The sequence below is a fragment of the Prinia subflava genome, chromosome 12 (assembly GCF_021018805.1).
Source record: "Prinia subflava isolate CZ2003 ecotype Zambia chromosome 12, Cam_Psub_1.2, whole genome shotgun sequence".
Lineage (NCBI taxonomy): Eukaryota > Metazoa > Chordata > Aves > Passeriformes > Cisticolidae > Prinia > Prinia subflava.
In genome coordinates this window covers 2,289,630-2,314,981 of record NC_086258.1, presented here as the reverse complement: position 1 = coordinate 2,314,981, position 25,352 = coordinate 2,289,630, and the positions used below count along the sequence as shown (strand labels likewise).

The window sequence follows — 25,352 nt, the reverse complement described above, 5'->3', positions numbered from 1 at the left end:
CCTAGGTTTCCTGTTTTAGGGATGCTCCCTCTGGCTCCACACAGCTCATGGCTGCGGCCACAGAATCACAGAATCAGTCACAGAATCAGTCACAGAATCAGTCACAGAATCAGTCACAGAATCAGTCACAGAATCACAGAATCAGTCACAGAATCAAACACAGAATCAGTCACAGAATCAAACACAGAATCAAACACAGAATCACAGAATCACAGAATTAACTAGGCTGGAAAAGCCCTTTGAGATCAAGTCTGACCTAGACCTGACACCACCTTGTCACCCAGAGCCACATCCAGTCTTTCCTTAAACACCTCCAGATGTTTAAGGACTCCAAACCTCCCTGGGCAGCCCCTTCCAATGCCCAAGCACTCTTTCTGGGAGGAACTTCTCCCTAATGTGCAGCCTAAAGCTCCCCTGGTGCAGCCTAGGGCTGTGTCCTCACACCAGTGATGCTGTAGCTGGTTGGTGCTGGCACTGTCACAGAGCATCAGCCACCACTGGGACAGGGACAGGGCCACCACAGCCCCTCTGCCCTCCTGGCTCTCCTCTTCACACCCAGCTGCTCCATCAGGGAGCTGCTTTGCTTGATTGGGTATAAAATGAAAGATTCATATAAAATACAGCCTCCCTTCCCAAATCCCAGCCTGGTGTCACTGCGTCCCTGCCTCCCTGGGACACACCAGCCCTTCCCCAGCAGACACCCTGGGACATTGGGGGGATGAAAGCTCCCAGTTTCTGGTTACCCTCAAGACATTTCCATCTCTCAGAATAACAGAACAGACACTTCATGTGCCAAGGCCTGCAACACTGAACACTCCCAGAACCTGAAACCCAAGATCCAGAATTAAATTTTAAGCATTATATGGAGATGAGATAATGTGGAGCATTTTGGACAGCACAGCTGGTTAAGGTGCCCTAGACAGAGGCATCAAGAGAATAGAGCCTCATCTCCCCCGTCATCAACTCATCTCCACCAAACCCATCTCAAACCTGCCCTGACTGAAAACAAACTGTTGGTGAAGATGTTCAGGGTCCTCCTCTGACCTGCCCTCAATTATTTCTCCCACAATCTAAATTCACTCTTAATAGAACATTTTCAAGGTAAAACACAACAATTAAAATGCAATTTCTTTAAATTAAATTTAAAAAGTCTTATGTTGCCCTAAGAAAAGCGACACCAAGTTGGACGACTCACCTTCAGTGCTGTCAGCAGCAAAGCCATGGCAATAATTTGGCTTTTAAAGGATAAAGCTGTGAGAATTCAGGGAAAACTGGGGATTTCTAGCAGCCTGGGAAGGACTGTGGCACCAAGGATATCCATGGAAGGATACAGTTACCGAACAGGGTGAGGACAATGAAGTAGATGGAGGAAAACATTCCCGAGCGGACGCCGCCCTGCGACTCTATCCCGTGGTACATGACAGCATTCCAGTCTTCCCCGGTCAGGATCTGCAGGGAGGGACAGGGACAGGCTCACTCACAGGAACGGCAGCTCTGGGGGAGCCAGGCAAGCAAAGCCACCAGGAATGTCCCTGGGAACTGAGGAGCACGTGGGGGACACCAGGTACAGCATCACCAGGCAGGGGATGGGATTGTCCCACTCTGCTCTAGGCTGGGGTGGCCTCACCCCCAGTCCTGGGGGAATTTTGGCACCTCAATATCAGAAAAAGATCTAAAGGTGTGAAAGAGTGTCCAGAGGAGGAGCACGGGGATGGGGAAGGGTCTGGAGGGGCCCATGAGGATCAGCTGAGGGCCCTGGGATTGTCCAGCTGGAGCAGCCTGAGGGCAGAGCTCCCCGGGGCTGCAGCTCCTCCCAAGGGGCAGCTCCAGCTCTGCTCTGGGACAGGGACAGCACCCAGGGCACGGCTGGAGCTGGGCCAGGGCAGGCTCAGGCTGCAGAGCAGGGAAAGGTTCTTCCCCCAGAGGTGCTGGCACTGCCCAGGCTCCCCAGGGAATGGGCACGGCCCCGAGGCTGCCACAGCTCCAGGAGCCTTTGGACAGCGCTGCCAGGGATGCCCAGGGTGGGGTTGGTGGGGCTGGGGTTGGACTGGGTGACCCTGCCCTGCCCCTCTTGGTCACCTGCCCACCTCGAGCAGGGGCTCTCACACACAAGAGGAAACAAAATCCATTCTCTGATAATTCAGTCCCAGCAAAATCTCTCTCTTCTCCCTTTCTAAGCCATGCGGAGATCCCAGGTCTCACCAGTCCCGTGCAGGGCACTTCCCACAGCCCCGAGAAAACCCTGAGCCCCCAGAGCAGTGCCCTGAGTGGGAGCTCTGCCAGTGCCAGCCCCTCTTGTGCCCTTCCTGTGGGCAGGACAGGGTTTGTGGGCTCCCCCAGCCTCACTCACTGTCCCCACGGAGGGACTGCAGCAGCAGGAGCTCTGTCACCTCCTGCCACCCCTCCTCTGCTCCGCAGGGCTGGCAGAGCCTTCCTGCAGCTGGAATATGCCTGGACAGCGCTCCTGGGCACCACAGCCCCTGCAGGGGCTGCACACCACGGGTTCCTCTTCAGTTTCCCCAGGTTTGACCCAGAGGGCCACAAAGCCCCCCAAAAAATCCCTGAACAGAAGCAACAAAGCAACAACCTCTGTGTGTGAGCGAGGACAGAGCAGGGGACAGCTTGAAGGGGACTCTGATGCTCCTTGTCCTTGAGCAGGGACAAGCACAGAGCTGCACCTCTGATTATCGACCCAGGGCTAATTAACAAATACAGGAATAACAGGAAAACTAATCAGTGTGCAAGACTCCAACAAGCCTTGCCACGCTAAATGCTCATTTTGCACCAGTCTGAATTGTCTGGTGCTACTTTCTTCACCAAAATCTGGAACACAACAACAATTCTGGGCACATCAGCACATCCTCTGCCTGCCCTGGAAGAGTCTGACCACTTTCAGTGCATTAAAACACTGGGATGTGAAGATCCAATTCCTAAATGGGAAGTTGTCTTTGGGTTTAGTAGCTGGAAAAAAACCCCAAACTAACAAACCAAACAAAAAAAGAAGATAAAAAGCCCAAAGCCTGATGGGTGCTGTAGAAATGGGGTTCCACCTGCACACAGCGTGCTTGGAATGACTGCAAATCCCAGGCTGCAAATTCCAGGCTGCAAATCCCAGCCTGGCTGGCAGCTGCTGAGAGAGAGGAAATTTCTGGCTGCAGGGATGGTGCTGATGACAGCACTGGGCTAAGAGTGAGTCTAGACACAAGGACACCCAGTGCAGACACCAGCTCCTCTCCCAAATGCACAATTCAGCCTCAAATAATTCCAAAATCAGGATTCAGGCCCAACACTGCTGGAGCTACTCTGGATTTACACCACAGAATACGAAACAGGGTTTTGGGCTTTCAAACCTGCCACTCAATTATGCAGAGTATTGTCCACAAATGTGCATTCACAGAATTCCCATGAATTCACAACTGCTCCTGCATTCTGGGAATAGCCATAGAGTGATTTCTGCTAGCACAAATATTCATGCAAACTGTGAACTTTTCTATTCCTAAGCAGAAGACCAGGATTTTCAGGTACAACAAAGTCCAGCAGGGTCTGGGTTCAAAACCCAACTTTTGGATTATTTGGGAGTGGAACAAAGAATTCAAGGGGAAAAAAAAGATATTTTGTGGGGCTTTTGCAGAGAGATAAATAATCTAAACTAAGGACAAGCTGAGGATGTTCCCTGAGGCCCTGGAAAGGAGAGCTGGTGTCCTTCCCACTGTCACCCATCAGCTGCAGGAATTACTCAAGTAATTAGGGAGCAGCCCGAAGGATCCAGGATCTGCTGGCTCTGTCCTCAAGCAGTTAATGCAATTCCTTCTGCTCTCTCAGCTCTGTTTAGGGATGCTGTCAGGAATTCTTGCTGAGAGGGAAGGACAGCACTGCAGAGGGACAGGCACAGGATGAGGACTTGGGAGCAAGGTGAAGCCTTTTGGTATTCCCTGGGCTGCAAACTGCCTCCAGCAGTGAACGTTTTGAGTGCATCTCACAGTTTAATACTGAGGAGCCACCAGGGGATGGAATAAAGCAGCTGTCAAGAGCTGCTGTGAAATGTTAATGGAATAATGAGCAGGTTAAGGGTGGGAGAGGAACAGGAAGAGGATTGTGCTGCTTCCAGAGGCTGAGTGGAAGGGAAATGCCTGAGGGAAGGCTGAATCCCATCAGCTCCGTGTCAGATCCCACAGGCAGGGTGCTCTGACATCAACCCACAGCCAGACAGGGGCAGGGCAGAGCTCTGCTCCCATCCTGCCACTGCCACTCCTCATTTCCAGCTGTCACCGCTGCTCTGCTCTGCCCCCGACTGCCTGGGAGGATTTCCAGAGGAAATCAGGGAGCAGGGCACAGCTACCTAGCACAGAGCTCTGCTTCTCAGAGGCTCTGTGCTCATGGATGTGGTTTGGGTGTGTGGTTTGATTATTCACAGCTGGGCATTCAGCTCACAGGGCCTTCCCAGGGAGCCAGGAGCTGGAGATAAAGGTGTGATGCTCCTCTGAGGGGATTCAGGCAGAGCCCAGCCAGGTGGACAGAACACATCCTGGGTGTCCAGTGACAGGACCATGACCCAGCCAGGGCTGCTGGGATAAAAATGGGCCAAAGCAGAGGGCAGAGGAGTTTGTTTGAGAAGCTTCTTACACAGAGACTCTCCAGAGGTGCAGGGGTGGGCAGGGTGTATCTAACTTTATTCATTCAGCTCACTGAGTGCTGTCTCTGACTGATGCTGCTCTGCTCAGGCTGAGGTTATGGAAGAACAGCTTGGAAAGGGATCCCAACCCCACAGTGAAGAAACACTGACCTGGAGTTTGCAGTTCAGGGGAGGAGTGGGATGGAAGGAGGGCAGAGGGTATTGAAAAGCCTCTGGGACACCAAGGATTATCCAGGGCTGATGGCTTTGGCTGGGTTCAATTCCTACCCCTGACATTCCAGACAAATACCTTAAACCCATGTGTCTTCCTTCACCCCACCACCCCACACCGCAGCGTCTTTATCTCAGGACTAACAGGAAATATTCCAGCTGGGTATTCCACAGGCAGCTCCAGTCCCAAAGCAAACCAAACCCAACGTTCCCATTGCTCATATCCGGAGCTGCTCCGGTCCTGGCTCCCTGGCAAGACCTGTCTCTGAGCCCTTCCTTTGATGAGCACTAAAATATTATGCAAATTTTAATCCCCCATGATGGGCAATATCCTGTGAGGTGAGCACTGAACCTGCCTCACATCTGGGCAGTGGCTCCTGCAGAGCTCACAGGACATGTTTTCCTTGAGATTCCTTTTCTGTCTTCATCCAGAAATTGTCATCACCCCCCTTCCCTTCCTTTTTATCTCCTTTTCGGGTCGTGACACTGAAATACATCAGGCAGACCTTGCTGAGATCTGGGGAAGTTTGGATCTGGGGGGAGCCCACACTGTGCAGGACAAGGCTGGAAATGCTGGATCTGTGAGGGTCACCTGCACCTGGAACAGCCCCAACTCTCCTGAGCTGGGAAACACCTGGAAACATTCTTTTAAAATTATTTAAAATTATTTTAACCATTTTAAATTATTGTTTTTAACCAGCAAAACAGTAAAAAGGACAGGCAGAAAACAGCTGCAAAATTCGGCTTTAAATCCAAGCATTGCATCTGCCAGAGCTGCAGCTCTGTGGGCAGGGGCTGCAGAACACAAAGGGCACGCAGAGATTTGGCACAGTCTGGGCACACACAGATATTAACTCAGCACAGAAATATCTGTTTTACTGGCATTTTCTCCCCTAGCAATAAATCTTTTGTTCTAGCTTTCCTTCATACCACAACATCGATTTTTAATTTGATTTTTAGTGATGCATGTATTGGTCAGCAAAGTAAAACGCATGAGAAGCAAGGACTTCCCCTTTCCTAAATTCCACAGGTTTTGGGGGGACTTGTTTGCCCTCCCTAAGCAGGAGGAAACACCGAGGAATTTCAATTCTAACACTGCCCCAGAACAAGGAATGGCTTTACCTGGAAGACTGTGAGGATGGCAGCAGGGAAGGTATCAAAATTCGTGGTTGGAGTTTCGTCTTGGAAATTGAACCTGGAGAGAAGGGAGAAATAAAAAACAGAGTGGGGAGAACAGGCAGCTCCAGGCAGCCTTGGAATACCCTTTAACATCCCATAGATCAAGTCAGGGAGCAACATTTGTTCCACTGGGCTGTAACACCCCAGGCAACCTCGGTGGGGAACATCTCAGAAGGTGCTTAACAGAACCATCAGCAAAAACTTAATTTCACTCCCAGAGAAAATTCTAATGCTTTGAAAATCATTTTCATCCCCAATTAAAATGAACAATCCAAATTTCCAATCATTTTGCAGAATGAACCATTCCAAGAAGTTTTCATCCTCAAGTGTAAAAGCACAAATTGAAATTACTCTCTTAGTAGATAATTTCTTTTTACTATTTTAAAGATAAAATAGGGATTGACTGGGAAAATAAAAGGCCAAACAAAATAATTTCATTATTTCAGTTCAGAAGTGAGGCTGGAGTTTAAATGGTAACTCTGTGATGGTTCTTACTGCAAAATTCACCACTGCTGGCATTTGTAATGAGAATAATCAGATCCAACAAAAGTGTGTTTTCCAGCAGGAAAATATTGCAGGTGGATGATTACAATGGTACTCTGGGTTATCCGGAAAAGGACCAGTACAGGAAGTGCTGCCCCCAGTCCTGTTTCAGCTCTGGGTGCACTGGGGACTATGGGATGATGGAGGAGCTTTGAACTGGGGACATTCTTCCTTAGGGAAGAATCCAGCTCCAGGGAAAACACCAGAACAGGAATTATTTCCCTTTCCCCAGCCCTGCAATGAGGGCTGTGAGCCCTTCCAGGCAGAACAAAGAACGCTCAGACTCACTGTCCTCCAAAGAGCTGCATCCCCAGCAGGGCAAAGACCACGATGAACAGGAAGAGCAGGAAAAGCAAACTGATGATGGACTTCATGGAGTTCAGCAAGGAGACCACCAGGTTCCTCAGGGAATTCCAGTACCTGCGTTGGGTCAGAGCAGCCACGGGAGAACATGAGTGGGGAAGAGCCTTGGGTGAGACATTAACAGGAATTTATTTCCCATGGAACAAGGGGAAACGGCCTCAAGTTGCACTGGGGGAGGCTAAGGTTATATTATTCATAAAAAGGGTGGTCAGGCATTGGAAAAAGCTGCCCAGGGCAGTGGGGGAGTCCCCATCCCTGCATGGATTTAAAAGGTGTGGCACTTGGGGACACAGTCAGCGGTGGCCTGTGCTGTGCTGGGAATAGTTGGACTCCCAAATCCTGAAGTCTTTTCCTACCTCACTGATTTTTTGCTTTAATTATTTGTTTTTTAAAAGGGCAAAGAATGACAAGGAATATCAGAGTCTTTAAACTCCCTTCTACTGTTGGAAAATACAGCTCAGGGAGTGGCAAATCTCTTGGAGAATCACCAGAGCAGAGATGGCCACGTGATGTGTGAGCACCCACTCACAGCAGTCAGTGAGTGTCTGGATTAGTCCCTTAGGAACCTTTTCCTGGGATTTTCCCTCCTTTTGGCATCCCCTCACCTGGCCCAGCCATCAGGAGGGGTGGCAGGAGCAGGGTGCATCAATGAAGATGAGACTGGAGATGGGAACAGCAGAGGCCCAGCCTCCATTAGACACAAATCAGGAATAAAATCAGGAATCCACACCTCATTCCCACCTGGACATCTTTGCAGGGTGTCCTTCCAACCCATCCACTGCAAGAATCAGCAGTGGACTAAATCCCCACATTTTAAATTCCCCACATTTTAAATTCCTGTGGATTAAATCTCCACTTTTTAAATTCCTGTGGGAATCTCCCACCCAGTACCAAGCAGTGGCCTCAGGGTGTGGAAACAAAGGCAGAATGTTAATTCCAGCCAGGCAGGAGGGAGTGACCCATCCCAGCACACCTGGCCAGGGGCTGAAGTTGGTTTGGTTTGATCTCCCCATCCCCTGGGACAGCTCCTGGCACATTCCAAAAGGATGCTCGGGAACAGCTCTCCCTGCATTTCTTGCCTTGCTGGGAACAGGCAGGGAGTGTTTGTATGAAGAAAACCAATGGATCGGGAAATGCAGGAGGAGCTACCAAGCTTTGACAAGCTCCTTTTGGAGCCTGGAACAACCGGGCTGGAGCAGGCAGGAGGAACAAGGGATTGAGAGCCATGGGGGAGGATTTTTCCCTCTCTTTCTCCAGAGGTTTCTCCCCTTTCCAGCTCCTGACACTGGGAGCTGCCAACCAGAGCCCATTCCTGCAGCAGCACACGATTCCTTCTGCCCTGAGTGTCCTCCAGCTGGGGTCTGGGGACAGGCCTCACTCTGAGCTCCTTCCCACAGAGGGGATTCCAGCAGAGGGGATTCCCTGGATGTGTCTGAGAAGCTCAGAGCTTGGAGTCACACGAGGAGGAACACCATCCTTTCTTTCTGCCTTTGTTTTCCCCCCTCTTCCTTCCCCCAGGCCTAGCTGGGAGCACTGACCCACCCCAGGTTTCTCTGATGTCCAGCCCAGGAGAAGCAGGGATGCACCCACTGCACCCACTCCAAGCAAAAATTACAACCATAACACAGTGACAAAGGTTTCAGGGGAAATTTCATCTCTTGGGAGAATATCTTCAATCTTGAATAAGTTGAACCAAGCCTGCTCAGGGTTTAAAGGGGCTGAGCTGCTCTCCTTGGAGGAGGGAAAGGATTGGATGCTCCCAAGGCACCAGGGGTTGATTCCTGCAGAGGCCAGACCCTGCTCAGCTCTGTCAGGACAATGAGGAAAACACGGGGAGCTCTTTGGCCCTTGTGTCCTCATTGAATTTTAGCCCCTCTTGGGCTGTGTCCCCTTGTCCTGCTGTCACCTTTGAACCATTGAACTCTGCTGTCCATGGCCACCCTGACTGGGGACATGGGAACCAAAATCCCAATCCCAACCATAATCCAAGCAATTCAAATCATAATTTGAATAATCCCATTGATTACTCAAAGCAGGACCACTGCAGCCTCTCCTGCCAAACACAAAGGAAAAACAAAGCAGGGCAGGGAGTTTCAGACCAAAAGAGATGGAAAAAGAACAAAACTACTGAAGGCCAGGATGTATTTCCAGCAGAACTGCGCTGAGAGGGGGTGGGCAGCAATCTGTGCCTGCTGCCAGCTCTCCTGAGCTGTGCACTCAGGCACTGGGATAATGCAGGATTCCCCCTGGGAGCTGCAGGGAACTGCCTTTGGTCACGCAATGAACTCAATTCTGTCTGTCAGGTTGAAAAACCCACTCAGTTAGGGCAGGAGAAGTTCAGCATCAGTGGTTTGAGAGTGTCACTTGCTGTCCTGAGAAGGGGCAGAGCCCTCAGCTTGGTTGGTGAAGTTAAATCTCTTCTCCCAAGGAATGAGCAGTAACAAGTGGAACAGCCTCAGATTGTCCCAGACAGGTTTAGGTTGGGTATTGGGGAAAATTTCTTCATTAAAAGGGTTGTGAAGCCCTGGCCAGGCTGCCCAGGGAGTGGTGGGTTCACCATCCCTGCAGGGATTTCAAATCCTGCAGATGTGGCACTTAGGGACACGGGGGAGTGGTGGCCTTGGAAAGACTGGTTTGACCCGATGGCCTTGAAGGTCTTTTCTAACCTAAATAATTCCAGGATCCATCTCTTTATTGTGCTGACTGCAACCAGTGGTCACAACGCACAAAAATGAAATTGTAATTTGCAAAAACACCCACAGTTCTTACAAAGTATAGCACCCAATCAGCAGCAGCAAATCTCAGCAGCTCTGGGTAAAATGAACTGGTGAAATTTCTCTGAATTTGCTGCAATCCCAGGAGTTTCCCTCACATCAATCAGTGCAGAGGTAAAGCACAGTGATGTTTTTGGTGCAGGTACCCACCTTTTTTACTGGACATTCACAAAACTTAAAGTTTCCACCCTGTTTGTCCCACAGGACAACAAATGACACAGTAGCACACACAAACCTGGGGTCTGAACAATAACGATTAGCATTCAACAATTAGCAGGTACAAATCAGCCCCACAGAGCTACAAAACTCATTCCTGGTGACTTCAAATGACTGTTTTGCTCAAATTTTCTTTATCTGTTTAAGGTGATTGGGGTATTTTTGGAGGGAGGGGCTGTTCCTCCTCCTGTTGCTTCAAGCTATGAAGAATTCAGGGAGTGATGGAAATGAGGGAGGACTGAAGAGGTGACGGTGTAATAAGGTGGAAAACAACAGCAGGAGCACCTAAATTTGTCATCAATTCCCACAGCATGCCTTAGAAATGCTGCAGAAATGGCTCTGGATGGGTTTGGAAATGGCACAGGAGCTGTTTGCTAATGCCAGGACACTTTAACTCGAGGCAGGAGCACCAAAACAACAGGAAAGCTGTGGCAACCTGTGGGAAAACTCCACCTCAGAGTCTCCAGGCTGAACAACTCCGACATTCCCAGCCCAGGCAGCAGGAACACATTTCAGATTTGTGTCAGCACAGCGGCTCAGCCCCGGGATTAGCACCCAGCAATCCCCAGGGAAGCTGCTTTTCCAGAGTCTAAACACTTAAGGAATTGTCATCAGATCAGTGGGAAGTTGATGGGACTCAGAAAGAAAATAAAACTTGGGTTTTTTACCACAAAATACAAGTGATAACCTGAGATTTTTGTTTTCAACAAGCTTAAATCCAAAGCAAAAAAAGGACATTCTCCTGTCAGCCCACTGTCATTCCCACTTAAGGAATTGTCATCAGATCAGTGGGAAGTTGATAGGACTTAGGAAGAAAATAAAACTTGGGGTTCTACCACCAAATACAAGTGATAACACAGTATTTTTGTTTTAAACCAGCCTAAAGATAAAACAAAGAAGGACATTCTACTGTCAGCCCTCTGAGGAACCAAGGGCAGGAACCAGGTTTGTCTAAACCTGGATGTGAGGCTGAGGAGAGAAAGGGCTGTTAAAATTCCTTGTGGGTGCAAATACAGGCTCAGGAATTCCCAAAATTTCCAACTGCCCAGCCAAGGAAAGGGGAATTCTGTATCTGCACTTTAAATCTGCTCCTGTCCCCCAGTGCAGACCCTGGAGCTTGGGGCAGGCAGGGCTTTTGTGCCAGCTACTCCAGGGAGTTGGTGCATTGGTGGGGTTTTTTGGTTTATTTTTATCTTTTTAGCAATTTTATTTTTAATTTACGGTTTATAAGCATAGAAAGCTCTCCTCCTGGCCCTGGGGCTGGGACCAGGGATTTCCTGGGGTGCTCAGAGCCTGCTGTGAGTGCCAAGGGAGCTGCCCTTACTTTGTCACTTTGAAGATCCTCAGCAGCCGCAGCGCTCTCAGCACGCTGATGCCAAAGGAGGTTCCCGGCTTCACTGCAGCCCAAATGACCTCAAAAATGCTGCCCACGATGACCTGCAGGGAGAGAGCACGTCAGAGAGGGCACAACTGCTGCTGAGCTCCCCGGGGTGCTTCCAGAGGGGCTCAGGGGAGCTCAGGAATCTGAGTTTGGGCTGCTTGTCACAAAAACTTCGGGAGAACTGGAAAACCTCATCCAACTTTCTCCATACCCAGGAGAACACCCTGTGATTTATACACTGAGAGGAGCTTGTTGCTTTCTTCTCTAGCCATCAAAGTACCTTAAAATACCTTTTTTATGAAGGACACTGTAATTTTTAATTGGATTTTTTTAATGCTGGCTCAACTGCAAATGCCAACAGTTCCTTTTGCCACCCCACACAACCTGTAGAGGTGCAGGAGGGCACTGCCTCATCCTCCCCTTCCCATCAGAAGGACTAAAACTCCTCATCTGCAGCAGAACAGCAGCTGGGTAAGTTCTACCAGAAACTTCTGGCAGCTGTGAGTCTTTAAAAGACCAATTAAAGCAATAATTATAATGAGATCCTGCAAAACCTCTGGCACAGGCATACCATCATCTGCCTGGCCCTCAGCCTTGAGATGCTGAAAAAATTGTCCCAAATCAAGGTGGGTTTTTCAAGTTTTGTTTTGCCTGGCTGGTTTAAGGATGGCAGTGAATTCACCTCAAGCAAGGAAAAAAATCCTTCATTGGGAAAAGGACAAACAGTGATGGGCTCAGCACAGCTGGGAAGGACAATTAAACCCACACAGGTTTCTGCAGAGTTAATAGGATCAAACAGGCATTTCCCTGCCAACTGCTGGCATCATTCACACTAACCCAACATTTCTGAGCTCCCACTGCCCGTGGGCCCCTGTGGATGCTGACTGAGAGATTTTTAGGCATCAGGCAGCAGCAGAACCTGGGAAAGCAACTCAGACTTTCCCATGCTCTGGAGGAAGACATTCCAAACAATTTCTAACCTCTGCACCTGCTGGTTTTGCAGCTTGCGAAGATGTTTATGAAAGTGTGTTGGTCTGAATGACCAATCATATTTCCTTGTATCAGAACAGTGTATAAAAAGGATGTGCCTTTTAATAAACCTTGCTGTATATCCTCCAAGAAGATTGGAGTATATCATTATTTCTGCTGTCCCAAATATAATCACGACAGGCCCCAGCTGGGCAGAGCACACCATGAACACCAGTTTAGAACTGGCCATCACCAGAGCGTCTGCTTTGTGCAGTGGGAGGGAGGATTAACCCCTTTCATGGACAAAAACTTGGATGTGTCTGAAAATTCCAGCATTGCTTGAGTGTCCTGCAGCACACGCTGTGCCCTGAGTTTTCAGAAAACACCAAGGGAAAGGGAGATCCACAGTAGCTGATAATTCCACTGTCTCCCTTTTGAAGAAGAAGGAACTAAAACTTCTCTCCCACCATTGGGAATCCCTCGTGAATCAGCAAAACCCTTTCCTCAGCCCTGCGCATGACACTGGTAATTAATTCCCTCAGCAGGCCCTCGTGGGAGCCCGTTTGCCACCAGACCCCTGGGACTGCTGCTCCGGGTTGTTGTTTCACCCTCCGCCTTTGAGGGTTTCATCTCCACGGTTTGTCAGACAAAACTGGGTGATGTTCCAGTGCTGAATTCATTCTGGGGGCTGGAAGGTGGGTGAGGGAGGAAAAAACACAGACAGAAGGAGGGTCCCTGTGGATGCTGTGAAGGAGGAAGAATTAGCAACAGATCAACAGCGTTCCCTCCTGGGAAGCCCTGGGCAGAGCTCTGCCAGGGCTGCACACCCCACAGAGCACAGACTCCTCGGGAGCTCAGCTTTGGCTTTGTGCAAGCTCCTAAATCACCCGTCCCTGACAAGCTCTTGTTGTGGAAGGAGCATCCTGGATTCAGGGATCCAAGGAAACCAGCAGCCAGCCTGGGGGGCAGCTCAGAGCTCAGCAGGACATTGGCCCTGTGTGGGTGACAAGGCAGTGACCCCCCTCATGGCCAATGTATGGACAGCCTGGGCCTGGGCACTGTCCCTTGGGCTGTGCAGGACAATCCAGCCCAACCCTCTGAGTCACCAGAGCTGCCAGGACACCCCAAAAACAGAGCCCCACATTTGGGACAGCCTCAGGCTGCTGGGCACAAATGGGTGATTTCACATCAAATTCTATTTACTCGGAGCTTTGCTGCTGTCACGGCCAAAAAGAGAATGAATTGGCTCTACTCAGAGCCTTGGATTTCGGAGGGTCACCCACTGAAGGTGACAACACCTCCTCCTCCCTTGTGGGAGCAGAAGAATTTGGCTTCATGAAGAGTCACTCGCAGCATTTTGGCAGATAAAAACTGGAAACAACAGCCTGAGTGTCAGAGCAGGGCTGGGTGAGGAGTGCAGTGACCTGAGCCACCCTCGCTTTGCCCCTGGCTGGATCTAAAGCTCCATATCTGGATTGTTACAAGCTCTGAGTCCTGCTCAGCCCCCGCTGCAGATAAGAGAGGCCAGTTCTCCTCTGCGAGCACAGATTACAGCTAATAGCTTTTAATGAATAAATTAACATCCACACGCCGGGCTCTTTGTCAGGTGGAGCCAAACCAGCCCCGCTATTCTCACCAGGGCTGCAGCCTGAGCCTGGACTTCTGCACCGAAAGAATCTGAATTATTGCCCTGCAGTCACCTCCTCAGGTGTTTGCTCTTCTGCTCCCGGGGATGTTTGAAAGGCTCTGCCTTTGTGGATCGAGGTGAAGGCTGCTCAGTGGGTGACACGAGCAGGAAGATGTGTGGGGTTTTTTTTGTCTTTCAATCAGCTCATTGAGATGGGAGGGAGGGAACCTGCCGGCAATCAGAGCACTCAGGGGTGCTGATGCTGCGAGCAGCCCGGGGCTGCAGGAAATGAAATCCCCCAGCTGTCACAGCCCTTCCGAAAGGAGGCTAACAGGGAAGCTTAATGCATTTCACTGCTGATTTATACAGGGACCGCTCCCCACGGGAGACACTGGCAGCAGCGCTTCCCCTGCATTTCCATACTCATCCTTGAACACAGCATCTGAAGGACGGGAGAGACACCTGCTTGTCACAGCCAGGGCTTCCAAGGACGTGCAGCGACAGGAAAGAGATTTCCCACTGCCAGAGAGCAGGGTGGGATGGGATATTGGGGTGGAATTGTGCCTTGGGAGGGTTGGAATGGAATTCTCAGAGCAGCTGTGGCTGCCCCTGGATCCCTGGCAGTGTCCAAGGCCAGGCTGGACAGGGCTGGGAGTGGCCTGGGATGGTGGGAGGTGTCCCTGCCTGTGGAAAAGGGTTGGAATAAGATGATTTTAAGGCCCCTTCCACCCCAAACCATTCCATGATTTATCCACCCTGCTGGACATTACTCACCCCAAAGTCAAAGCAGTTGAATGAAGAGTGGAAGTAATTCCTTGGCCCCAGCCCATACATCTTCAGAGACATCTCCGTGAGGAACAGCCCCAGGAAAACAAACTCCGCGAAATCTGGGAATGGGAGAAGAGAATAAATTAATCCAGGAGCCCTTGGTGGGCAGAGCTCTTCATGTAGGGAACCTTTTGTTCCCTTTTTCACAGCACCAAGGGCCTGCTGGCAGAGGGAGATCCCTGTGCAGTGGCAAGCAGGAGCCAGGCCCAGTTTGGCGCAGTTCTCTGTGTGTCCATGAGCTGTGTGCAGCTCCAGCTGTGAAGGCAACGTTCACCTGTGCTCTCGGGTGGGAGCAGCAGCATTAAATAACATCCTCATTGTCTCTACAAAGGAATTTCAAAGGAAAGCCCTGCATCTAATATTTTTAAAAGTCAAATTTAATTGCAAAGATGTTTTGGGACTTCTGTACTTGCAAGAGATGGAAACTTTTGGGTGTGGGGTGTAAGTTTCTGTACCATCCTCTGATGATAAAAATACCTTTCTACCCAACAGAAGTGCTGACTCTGAGGGCTCATATTCAGAGGTGTTGTGTCTCCTGTTACCACATTTATTTTTATTATGCCTTTATAGCCCTGTAATTATGGAAGAGCCCCTTCTGTTTCCTTTTCCTTCACATATCACAGGCTGGGAAGCTTTTGATGGGAAAATTTATCACCTATGATGAAACAAAGGGCAGAAGGAACAGAGCTGGAGGCTTCAATTTCCACATCAAGTTTTTAGGACTTGAAGCTACAGCAAACAGTGCCTTTGGCATTTTAAGTTTGGATCTGGAGGCCAATAAGCAACAGCAAGAGTGAAATGCTAAAAACAAAAAGAAAAAGCAAAAAAAGGCAGAAACCACCTACACTACCAAGAAAAACCAAACAGCAGAAGGCAAACCTCTCTCTCTGGAGAAAAGATGAGGAAAAGAATCAAACCTCAAAAGGTGGGGATTAATCACCTTGTTTAGTACAGCACAGGAGGTTCTGAGGCTGCAGCAGCACAGATGCTACAAGAGATGCTCCTGTAATTTCAGTTTTATGATTCCAGGAATGATAAAGAGGAGATGGTGCCAAACTTTATGCAGAGGTGCACAGAGACAGAAGAGGGGCAACAGCTACAAGGAAAATGGCAGCAGGACAATCCTGGATTCCTGGTGCTTTGCACTCTGGGGCAGCTCCCAGCTCTGCTCTGGAACAGGGACAGCACCCAGGGCACGGCTGGAGCTGGGCCAGGGCAGGCTCAGGCTGCAGAGCAGGGAAAGGTTCTTCCCCCAGAGGTGCTGGCACTGCCCAGGCTCCCCAGGGAATGGGCACGGCCCCGAGGCTGCCACAGCTCCAGGAGCCTTTGGACAGCGCTGCCAGGGATGCCCAGGGTGGGGTTGGTGGGGTCTGTGCAGGGACAGGGGCTGGGCTGGGTGATCCTGGTGGGTCCCTCCAGCTCAGGAAATTCCATGATTCCACCATTCTCTGACCTCCTGCAATCTGCAGCTTCAGCTGAGTGTGGGGAGAGACAGAGGAGGGAATGAGGGTCCTTCCCACCTGCTGAATTTGCATTCCCAGCTTTGCACATCCACAGGGAGGGAGCAGAGCTGGCCCAGGTTTGTTCTAGGTGTCTTTGGAAATGCCTTGAAAAAAGCAGCTTGAATTACCCAAAAATAAAAACGGGTTTTAAATTTTACATTTTAAATGAGAGCCAGTCATGGAACACCAGGGGCATAAAGTTCCCTGAAATCCAGGAAGCAATAACGAGATGAGAGAGGCTTTATTAACACCTTGGTGAGGAGCCTGCAAGGACACCTGTGCCAACACTTGCAAAAGGGGAGGAAATTTCAGGCAAGTATTAATTATCCCACATGACCTGCTCTCCTTGAAAACAGGAGCAAGATCACTAAAGGAGACTCTCAAGGGCACTGTGTTCCCAACTGAGGAATAAGATGACAAAATCTGAGACCCACAGCCTTTTTCCCAGGAAGAGAAAAGCCTCTCCACCCTCTGGATCTCAGTGCTCAGGGAAGAGCAAGGGCACAGGAGCAGCACACTCTCACTTTGAGCTTGGAGCTTTTGAGGAAAAGCCTCTTCACCCCTGACCAAGCTGCAGCTTTTCTCTCCTTTCTGACAGGGAGGAAACTGCTGTCTCCAGCTCCAAGGATCCCAGAGTAAGGAGAGATCCATAATTATGCTGGGAATCCCTCTGACCTTCCATCTGCTCTGGTGAGGCCCCAGCTGCAGAGCTGCCTCCAGCTCTGGGACCAGCAGGAGGACCTGGAGCTACTGGAGAGAGCCCAGAGCAAACCTGGAGGTGCTCCCAGGGCTGGAGCCAGGCTGGGAGAGCTGGGGGTGCTCACCTGGAGAGGAGAAGGCTCCAGGGAGAGCTCAGAGCCCCTGCCAGGGCCCAAAGGGGCTCCAGGAGAGCTGGAGAGGGACTTTGGCTTCTTTGGTTTCACACTCAGCAGGTGGTGCTTGCTGGAATGACTTCCAGGTGCAGGATTGATGCCCAGGCAGTGCTGTGAAACCTTGTTAAATCAGCTGATAAAAACACCGGGAGGGGCTGTAGATGCTCCAGGCAGCAATGCACAGCCCCCACACTGTCACATCTCTGGCAGGGAGGTTCTCACCCCCTTATCTCTGCCCAGCCTCACCTGCACCTGTCCCCCAGATTCTTCCAACAAAAATCCTCACTGTGTTTTTTTAACTGCAAATTTGCACCAACAGAGCTCAGGAGACTTTGCCAAGACAATTACCATCATCCCAAAGGAGCAAAAGAGGAGGAAGGAACCAGGGATTAATGCACAGGTACTGCTCCAGAGGTGCTGACCACGCCCCAGGTACCACAAGTGCAAAGCTGTCACCATCAGACTGACACCTCCTGCAAACACACCCACAAATCCAGAATACCATACAAGAAAAAAGCTGGAAAGTGGCAAAAGGGAATCAAGAAATATTTTATATATATATATATATATAGCCAGGAAATGTTTAAGACTCAGAGCATCTAAAAACCACTTTCCTTCTGCTGCTCTTGCAAGAGCCACCCTTGGCCTTCCCCAGCTGCTGAATTCCAGAGCAGGGCCCAGAATTGGCAGCACGAGCTGTGTCTCAGCAGGTACCAGATGCTGCAAATCACAGCCCAGTGAGGCTGGGATGGAGGGAAGGGGAATTCAGACCCTGAGCTCCTCGGGCAGAAGGAATTGGCTCCATGGAGGGGCTGCTGCATCCAACACATGGCTTCTTCTGAGAAGGCCCTGCCTGAATAATTGAAAATGCAATTTTGTTGTTTGGGCCTCCTGGTATTCAAACCTCACCTAATTTCATTTGCCTTACTCAAAGCATTTTTGATGTGATTTAAGGAGGGGAGGTTTGATACAAACACTCTGATTTCATTTCCAGGCTGTGCTGTTGGCAAAGGCCATGTGAGCATCCCTTCACCCCACACCTTTGAATTAGGTCCCTAATTAGAGTTACCAGCTCCTTTTGTCAATCACTCATGGATTAATCCCATTTCTGCCCCATCTCCAAATCCAGTGGCATCAGAAGCAGGTGCTGAACCTGCCACTTCCCTCTCCTCCTTCTCCTCTCACATTAAACGGAGCAGCAGAACCTCAGTAGAGCAAAACTTCCCCCTTTTTGCCCAAGCAAAGATGTGAAAGGCTCAGCAGACAGACATAAAAATGCTCCAGAAAGCCTTTTCCTTGTAAATGCTGCATATTGATATCCAGAGGGAGCTGGACTTGACCTCAAAGGCAACAACAGCACCAAAAAAAGCCAAATTGCCCCAACCATGAGGTTGAGCACTGGGCAGGGAGGAGGCTCTCAGGCCATGATGGCTCAAATGCTGTGCTCAAACACTGCATTTATCAGAAAGGAGACCCTGTGGATTGGGGGTTCAGACCCACACAGATTAAGGAGCCAGGAGGGATCCCTGCAGGATTTCCTGGCGAAAGAAGAGACCTTTGGGAAGGGAAGTGAAACCTCCTCCCACAGTCCCCAAAACCATCTCATAGAGCCAGAGAGCTCCAGCCCCACAGCTGTATCCAGAGGAGAGGAGCCCATCCCTGGGGCTCCTGCACTGCAGCAGTGCCTGCAGCTGCTCCCACAGCTGGAACAGCTGCACGTGTCCAGAGGCACAGCCCTGACTGCAACTCTGCACCCCCACCGTGTCCCCAGCAGGGATCTGGAGGGGCCCTCCATTGAAAATCCATCCTTGCTGCTGCCAGACAGCAGTGATGCCATTCCAGAGTTGGTTTCTAACAGAAATCTCCTTTCTCAGCATACTGGCATTGGAGGAAAAGAACATGAAGAGACGTTGATGAAATTATGAAATACATGCATGAAATATATTCTTCTATAGAAAACTGCAGCTTCTTTAACCAAAGTTCTGTGCCTCAGTGAGCAGTGTCCACCTGCAGCATGAGAGCAATCCTGTTTGGCCCTGGAGTCCTTTCCACACAGAGGAGGAGAATCTCTGACTGAATTTGAGGATAATTACAGGGGCATGAAGTATGGCCTGTTATTAATCATACCACAAGAATTCAAAGAATTCCTCATCAGTTCTTTCAATAAGGCTAAAGAAATCCCAAGCCTCTCTCCAAAGCTCCTGCAGTCCTTTTTCCAAAGCAGTTGTAGAGATATGGAGCATCAAGCAGAGAAAGCTAATCAGAACAATTCAAAACAGAAAAGTTAAAAGAAAAGACCAAGGGAAGAATAAATCAATGCAGACCCGTAGGCTTTTACCAACTGTTCTTTAAGTAAAATTAATTTGTAATGTAATTAAACTTCTCCCCAGAGGGACAGGTATAATTGAATTAGAGGTGCCTGGGTAGAGTTGCAGGGTTTAGCGGATCCTCCCAGGCTTTCCCCTGCTCCTCTCCTGCTGCTACAGTTCACAAAAAGCCTCCTCAGTTCATTCCTCAGCACCTTCCCCGAAACAACATCATCAGAACTTTTGATTTCTCTCTTGCTCTGCATCTCACCAGCCAGGTCCTGCTCCTCTGCAGCGATGATCCCCCACCATGGCTTAACTTTTAAGCCATTTTTAAACTCTGTCACTCCCACAGTTAAAGGATTTTGCCAAGTATTTCCAGGAGCTGTTTCAAATCCCCTGGTTTTGTGCTATCTCGTTCTGCCTCTGTCTCCTGGATTTGTGCACAGATCTTGGGCAGAACGGGGCTCTCCAGGAGCATTCCAGGAGCTGAGCTCCCTCCCAGATGTTTGTGCTGCAGAGTTATCCAGGCAGGAGTGAGGGGAAACAACCAGCCTGGCCATCACTGCAACACCAAAACAGCCAGCAAAGTCCTTGAGGCACCAAATATTCCCTGAACTCAAAGTTAAATTAGGGATTTGTAGAAATACGAGGCTATGAAAATTCTGCCATCCCCCAGGGAAGGGGCAGAAAGGTTTAGGTCATCCCCAGAGCACAGCCAGGTGTGAATGAAGTCCCACAGCTCCTCATCCTGGAATTCAGGAGGGTTTGGAGGTATGGGATGCTTGGAATGGAAGAGGCTGAACTTGTAGGGCTTTTCAGGACAATTCTCCAAAGTTCTTTGTTGAAAATCACATTAAAACAGGTTTCTGCCCAGAGCAGAGACAATCATACCCAAAATGAGCCCACAGAGCCTCTGCTTCTTCTCTTGGAGAAAACCATCTAATAAACAAAACAAATCCCAAAACAAACAAATAAAACCCCCCAAAAAAACCCACAACAAACAAAAATTGTCTGGTGTACACTGGATTTTCCATGATGACCATTCATGGAGAGATTTAGTTGGGATATTGGGCAGGAATTGTTCCCTGGGAGGGTGGGCAGGCCCTGGCACAGGGTGCCCAGAGCAGCTGTGGCTGCCCCTGGATCCCTGGCAGTGCCCAAGGCCAGGCTGGACACTGGGGCTGGAGCAGCCTGGGACAGTGGGAGGTGTCCCTGCCATGGCAGGGGTGGCACTGGATGGGATTTAAGTCCCTTCCAACCCAAACCAGGGATCTCTGGTTTACAATCTCATTGTCACAGTGACCAATTTTGTACCACCCTGTCTAAAAACCCAGTGTGAGCAGTCACAAAACCTCTCCCTATTTTTGGATAATCTGGTTGGTTTTTTTGGTTTTGTTTGTTTGTTTGTGTTTTTTTGGTTTTTGGGGTTTTTTTTGGTTTTTGTTGTTGTTGTTGTTTTGGTTGTTTTGTTTGTTTTTTGTTTTGTTTTTTTGCTGTGACCCACCCTGGGCTGCCCCTCCCCAATGCCAGTGTTGTTCCCAGCAGGGTTCAATATCCCAGAATTACATGAAGCTCCTGGATGAAGGGTGACTGAGATGCTGAGGGGGCTGGAGCATCTCTTATGAGGACAAGGCTGAGAGAGCTGGGGCTGTTCAGCCTCCAGAAGAGGGGATTGAGAGGAATTTTATTAAAATATCTGCAGGGAGGGCTCAGAGCAGGGCCCAGGCAGGAACTGATCCCAGGAAGTTCCACCTGAGTGAGGAAGAATTTCTTCCCTGTGAGGTGAACAAGTAGCTCAGGAGGGTGTGGAGTCTCCAGTCTGGGGATCTCCCAGAGCCCTCTGGACACAATCCTGTGCCCTGGGATGGCCCTGCTGGAGCAGGGAGGTGGCACCAGGTGACCCCATCAGGTCCCTTCCCTGCCCCAGTTTCTTTGTGCAGCCCCTGTCCAGGGGTTTCCCCACTGACAAAGGCCCTCAGGGCTCACAGGGAAAGGGCAGGGTGATGCTGCAAAGGCTGGGGGGATGCTCAGTGTTTAATCCCCAAGAATTTCCAATTTCTGGTGGTTTTCTGCCTCTTCCATGAAATGTAAGGCAGTGGGATTCCTCACTCCAGCTCAGTGGGACTCTACACCAAGAAATTCAAACTTGCTGCCCAAGTGCCTCTGACACAATTGACATTACTGGGTGCTATGGACAAATGCAGAGTTCCTGAAAATGGATCCATCCCTAATTCCAACCTATTCCCTGTTTTTTGTCTTCAGCTGGGATGGATTGGAAGCCCGATTTGTGGACTCTGTGTCAGAAAAGTTTCCCAGCTGGAGGAGAATCTTTAATTCCATGAGACAGAGCCAGCCCTGCCAGCCCTCACTGGAACATTAGGAGGTTTCTGGCTCATGGATTTCTTCACGTCCCCTTGGAACAGTCACTGCATAAGGTGCTCCCAAAACTGAGTTCTGTAAATCTGCAAGCTTTTTTTGAGTTGAAAGACTTCAAGTGTGGGGTTTGCTTCCTAAACATTTAGTCCTAATTCCAGAGGAAATCCTAATCCTCGAACTTTTAATTACTCTGCCAGTCTAGCTTATTATTTCCTCTGGTAAACTGAGGTAATGAATAAGCAAGAGTGACTTCTCTGTATGGTCTGTCTCACTTTTCAGTCGAAATCTTGCCAAAAAAATAAAAAGACTTGAAAGAAATTTCTGCCCTTATTATACATCTCTCATTAGAGCTCCATTACCTGGTGGCATTAAATATTTCAACAAATATTAATAAGGAGCTTTTGATGTCAGAGCAGGCAGTATTCCTGACCTCTCAGGTCTACTAAAAAAAAACTTCAAAAGTTTGCCTTCCTTGTAATAAGGCAAGACCTGAGGATCTGAGGCAAGAAATATTTAAGTATCTAATTTATAGAGAAATCAAGGCAAATTAGGTAGATAAGGATCTTTAAAGATCTAAGCCAACATTGTTAGACTGTTGGAAATATCTGAGGTTTTTTTCCCAGTCTTCTGTTTGCTTTTTTCAGAAGTTTTACTTAAATTTTCATCTGGTCAAGTGCTGAACATCAGATTTCTTCCTGGCCATTTTATGGGGTCAGAGATGGCCAAAGGAATGGCTTTGTCTTCCAGGAACAAACCTCATCCCATCCCTTCAGAAGGAAAAATTTCCACTATCAGCATGAGGAATTCCTAGGAGTTTCCCAGCTCTAGGAGTCCCAGCCTCCAAACATCATTAAAATAAACAAAAAAAGCTCCATCCCTCCCTTTCCATTTAAAAAACCCATTTTTTTAAAACCAAGCTTTGTGAACCAGCCTGTGACCTCAGGGAGACGCCACTTCCTATTCATCAGAGCCATTTAAAAACCCAAAATTCATATTTCAAAAGCACTTTTAGACTGTCTGAGCTAAATCAGGTGACCACAGGAACCAGCTAAAATCAAATCTTTTCACAAATACAGGATAATTTTCCCTCTGGGGTTATTTCTGTCACTTAACATCACAGGAGGGCACCGTGACACCCATCCCATGTCGTCACACCCCGCCAGGGAGGAGGGCACAGAACCAAAAAGGAGCTGTAAAGCTGCAACCCTTTAAAGGCTCTGGCAGCAATCACAGCACGTGTGGGGGCTCAGTGCCTGATTCCATAAGCACTGCGGGATTTTTATCTTCCAGGCCCTTCCACCTGCTGCTATCCCCGGAATATCAGAGCTGGCAGAGCTCCGAGTGTGTCCCCAGCAGGAATCACCCATGGGTGCAAATCAGCTGCAGAGGTGGCACAGATTTGCAGCTCTCTGGACACGGGTTAACCAGAGAATTCTGATTTTCCCAGGCATCATTCCCCTTCCTTTTGTACATCCTGCTCCAGGACAATTCCTCTGCCCTGTTTCAAGACAATTCCTCCTGCTCCGCTCCAGAGCAATTCCTCCTCCTGCCCCATTCCAGGACAATTCCTCCTGCCCTGTTCCAAGCTTCACATCTGATTGAATCTCAACTTTGCAATAACCTTGAGGATAACATTCCTCTCTCCAAGTAATACCCTGGTGGATTTTTTTTTCTGAATTGTGTGATTCAATAATTTGAAATGTGTTTTGAAAGAGAATTGGGATTGTTCAGTGTGGAAAAGGGAAGTTTTGAGATGACCTAAATGTGGCCTTCCAGGACCTGAAGGGGATGACAGAAAAGGTAAAGAGAGACAATTTACAAGGGCCTGGAGTGCCAGGATAAGGGGAATGGTTCCCACTGCCAGAGGGCAGGGAGAGATGGGATATTGGGCAGGAATCGTTCCCTGGGAGGGTGGTGAAGGATTGGAATGGCATTCCCAGAGAAGCTGTGTCTGCCCCTGGACCCCTGGAAGTGTCCCAGGCCAGGCTGAGCAGGGTCTAGCAGAAGGTATCCCTGCACAGGGGGTAGAATAAGCAGAGCTTTAAGCTCCCTTCCCACCCAAACCATCTGTGGTTCCATGCCTGGTGGGTCAGGAGAACCAAGCTCGGAGGGAAGCTGAGATCCGGGACGGGACCGCGGCACTGCTGGGGGAACACGAGCGGCCAGTGAGTGGCCAGTACTCACAGAGGGCAGTGGTCAGCTTCTCGGGCTGGTCATAGTGCACCATGGCCACACAGAGGGTGTTGAGGGCCACCACGCAGAGCACGACCCAGTAGAAGCTCTGAGCCTTCACCATGCGCCGGATGAAGAAGCGGAACATCTTCTCTTTCCTCCTGAAGTAGGACGAGCTCTCGTTCTTCCCACTCTTCAGACTGGCACGGGCAAAGGGAGACCCTGGGACAGAAAGAAGAGTCACCACACCCCATCCCAGCAGGGAAAAGGCTGGAGGGGGTTCCTGGGCACACAGAGCCTCTCCAAGCACCAGAAACAGCTCAGCAGGAAGCTGGGAATGTTGAGAATGGGCTGAGCAAGGGCATCTCGCTTGTAATGAGGGATGAAGGCTGGGATTTCAAAACTTCATGGATCAATGCCCAGCTCCACCATCTGAACTGGGCTTCCAAACCTTTGCAGCAATCCTGATTGTCCCAGGTAAACTCCTCACTTTTTCCTGGTTGACAGGGACAGAGAGCAGCGGGTACAGGGAGTTTCTGCCCACGGTGTGCAGCACGTCCTTATGGAGCTGGGTAGGTGCAAGAGGAATGCTGGTTCCTAATTTTCCTGCTCCAAGGACCAGTTACTATGGAATCGAGTGACTTCTCCTTATTTTACTCTCCAGCCTCAGGTGTTTCCCAGCAGAGGGTTCAATCTGCCTCCGTGCATCAGATTTTGGGGGCAGCCACTCATTTGTCTCAATTCTGCCTCTCTCAGCTCCATTTCCACTCTGGGCCGAAACCCTGGCAAAGAGTCAAGTGCTTCAACAATAGGAAGCTGATGGAAGAAATGAATCCTGATGTCAGCTCTCCCCCTGGGGCAGAGGCACTGCTCAGATGAAAAGGCGATCTCCAGCCTGTGCTGAGGCAGGAGAAATCAGGAATAAGGGAATAAACACATGGAGCCCTTGGGGCTCCTCTGCAGCAGCCACAGGAGCTGCTGTGAGCAGGGGAAATGGTGGCTGTGCCAGGCTGGCCACTGCCTGTGCCAGTGCTTTGTGACAAGATATTGTTATTGCCCTCCCCCATGCTGGGATGGAACATCCCAGCAGGATGAGCAGGATATGTCCTCCTCCTGTCCTGGAGCAGGTGACTCTCCTGGGCTCAGTGACATGAACAAAGAGCTCTGGCTTCAGCAGCCAAACCTCGGAATGTGATCACCTCCATGTCAACACTTGGAAAGGGTGGGAATCTCACCCAGCCTCATCCTGCAACATCAACCACAGCAGCCAGAGAAAGGATGAGGCATCCAGATGTGAGAGCAGCCAGTTCTCCAAGCCTCACAGCCCCACACAAGTGTGATGTTCCCCCATGGAAAGTGAGCTCTCTGCTCCATTTCACATTTCTGGCCATCCACCAC

At 49.7% G+C, this 25,352-nt stretch overlaps 1 protein-coding gene across 2 annotated transcripts in view; it reads right to left on the bottom strand.

Annotated features, from left to right (window-relative positions):
- Positions 1-25,352, bottom strand: part of CACNA1B (calcium voltage-gated channel subunit alpha1 B) — a 296,467-nt gene that overhangs the window by 107,330 nt on the left and 163,785 nt on the right. For both annotated transcript variants that reach the window (XM_063409328.1, XM_063409330.1), the window contains exons 11-16: positions 23,967-24,176; positions 14,670-14,782; positions 11,243-11,355; positions 6,854-6,985; positions 5,966-6,038; positions 1,332-1,449 (exon numbers count right to left, since the gene is read on the bottom strand). In XM_063409328.1, the coding sequence (XP_063265398.1) occupies positions 1,332-1,449; positions 5,966-6,038; positions 6,854-6,985; positions 11,243-11,355; positions 14,670-14,782; positions 23,967-24,176 (759 nt within the window). The remainder of the gene's footprint in view (positions 1-1,331; positions 1,450-5,965; positions 6,039-6,853; positions 6,986-11,242; positions 11,356-14,669; positions 14,783-23,966; positions 24,177-25,352) is intronic.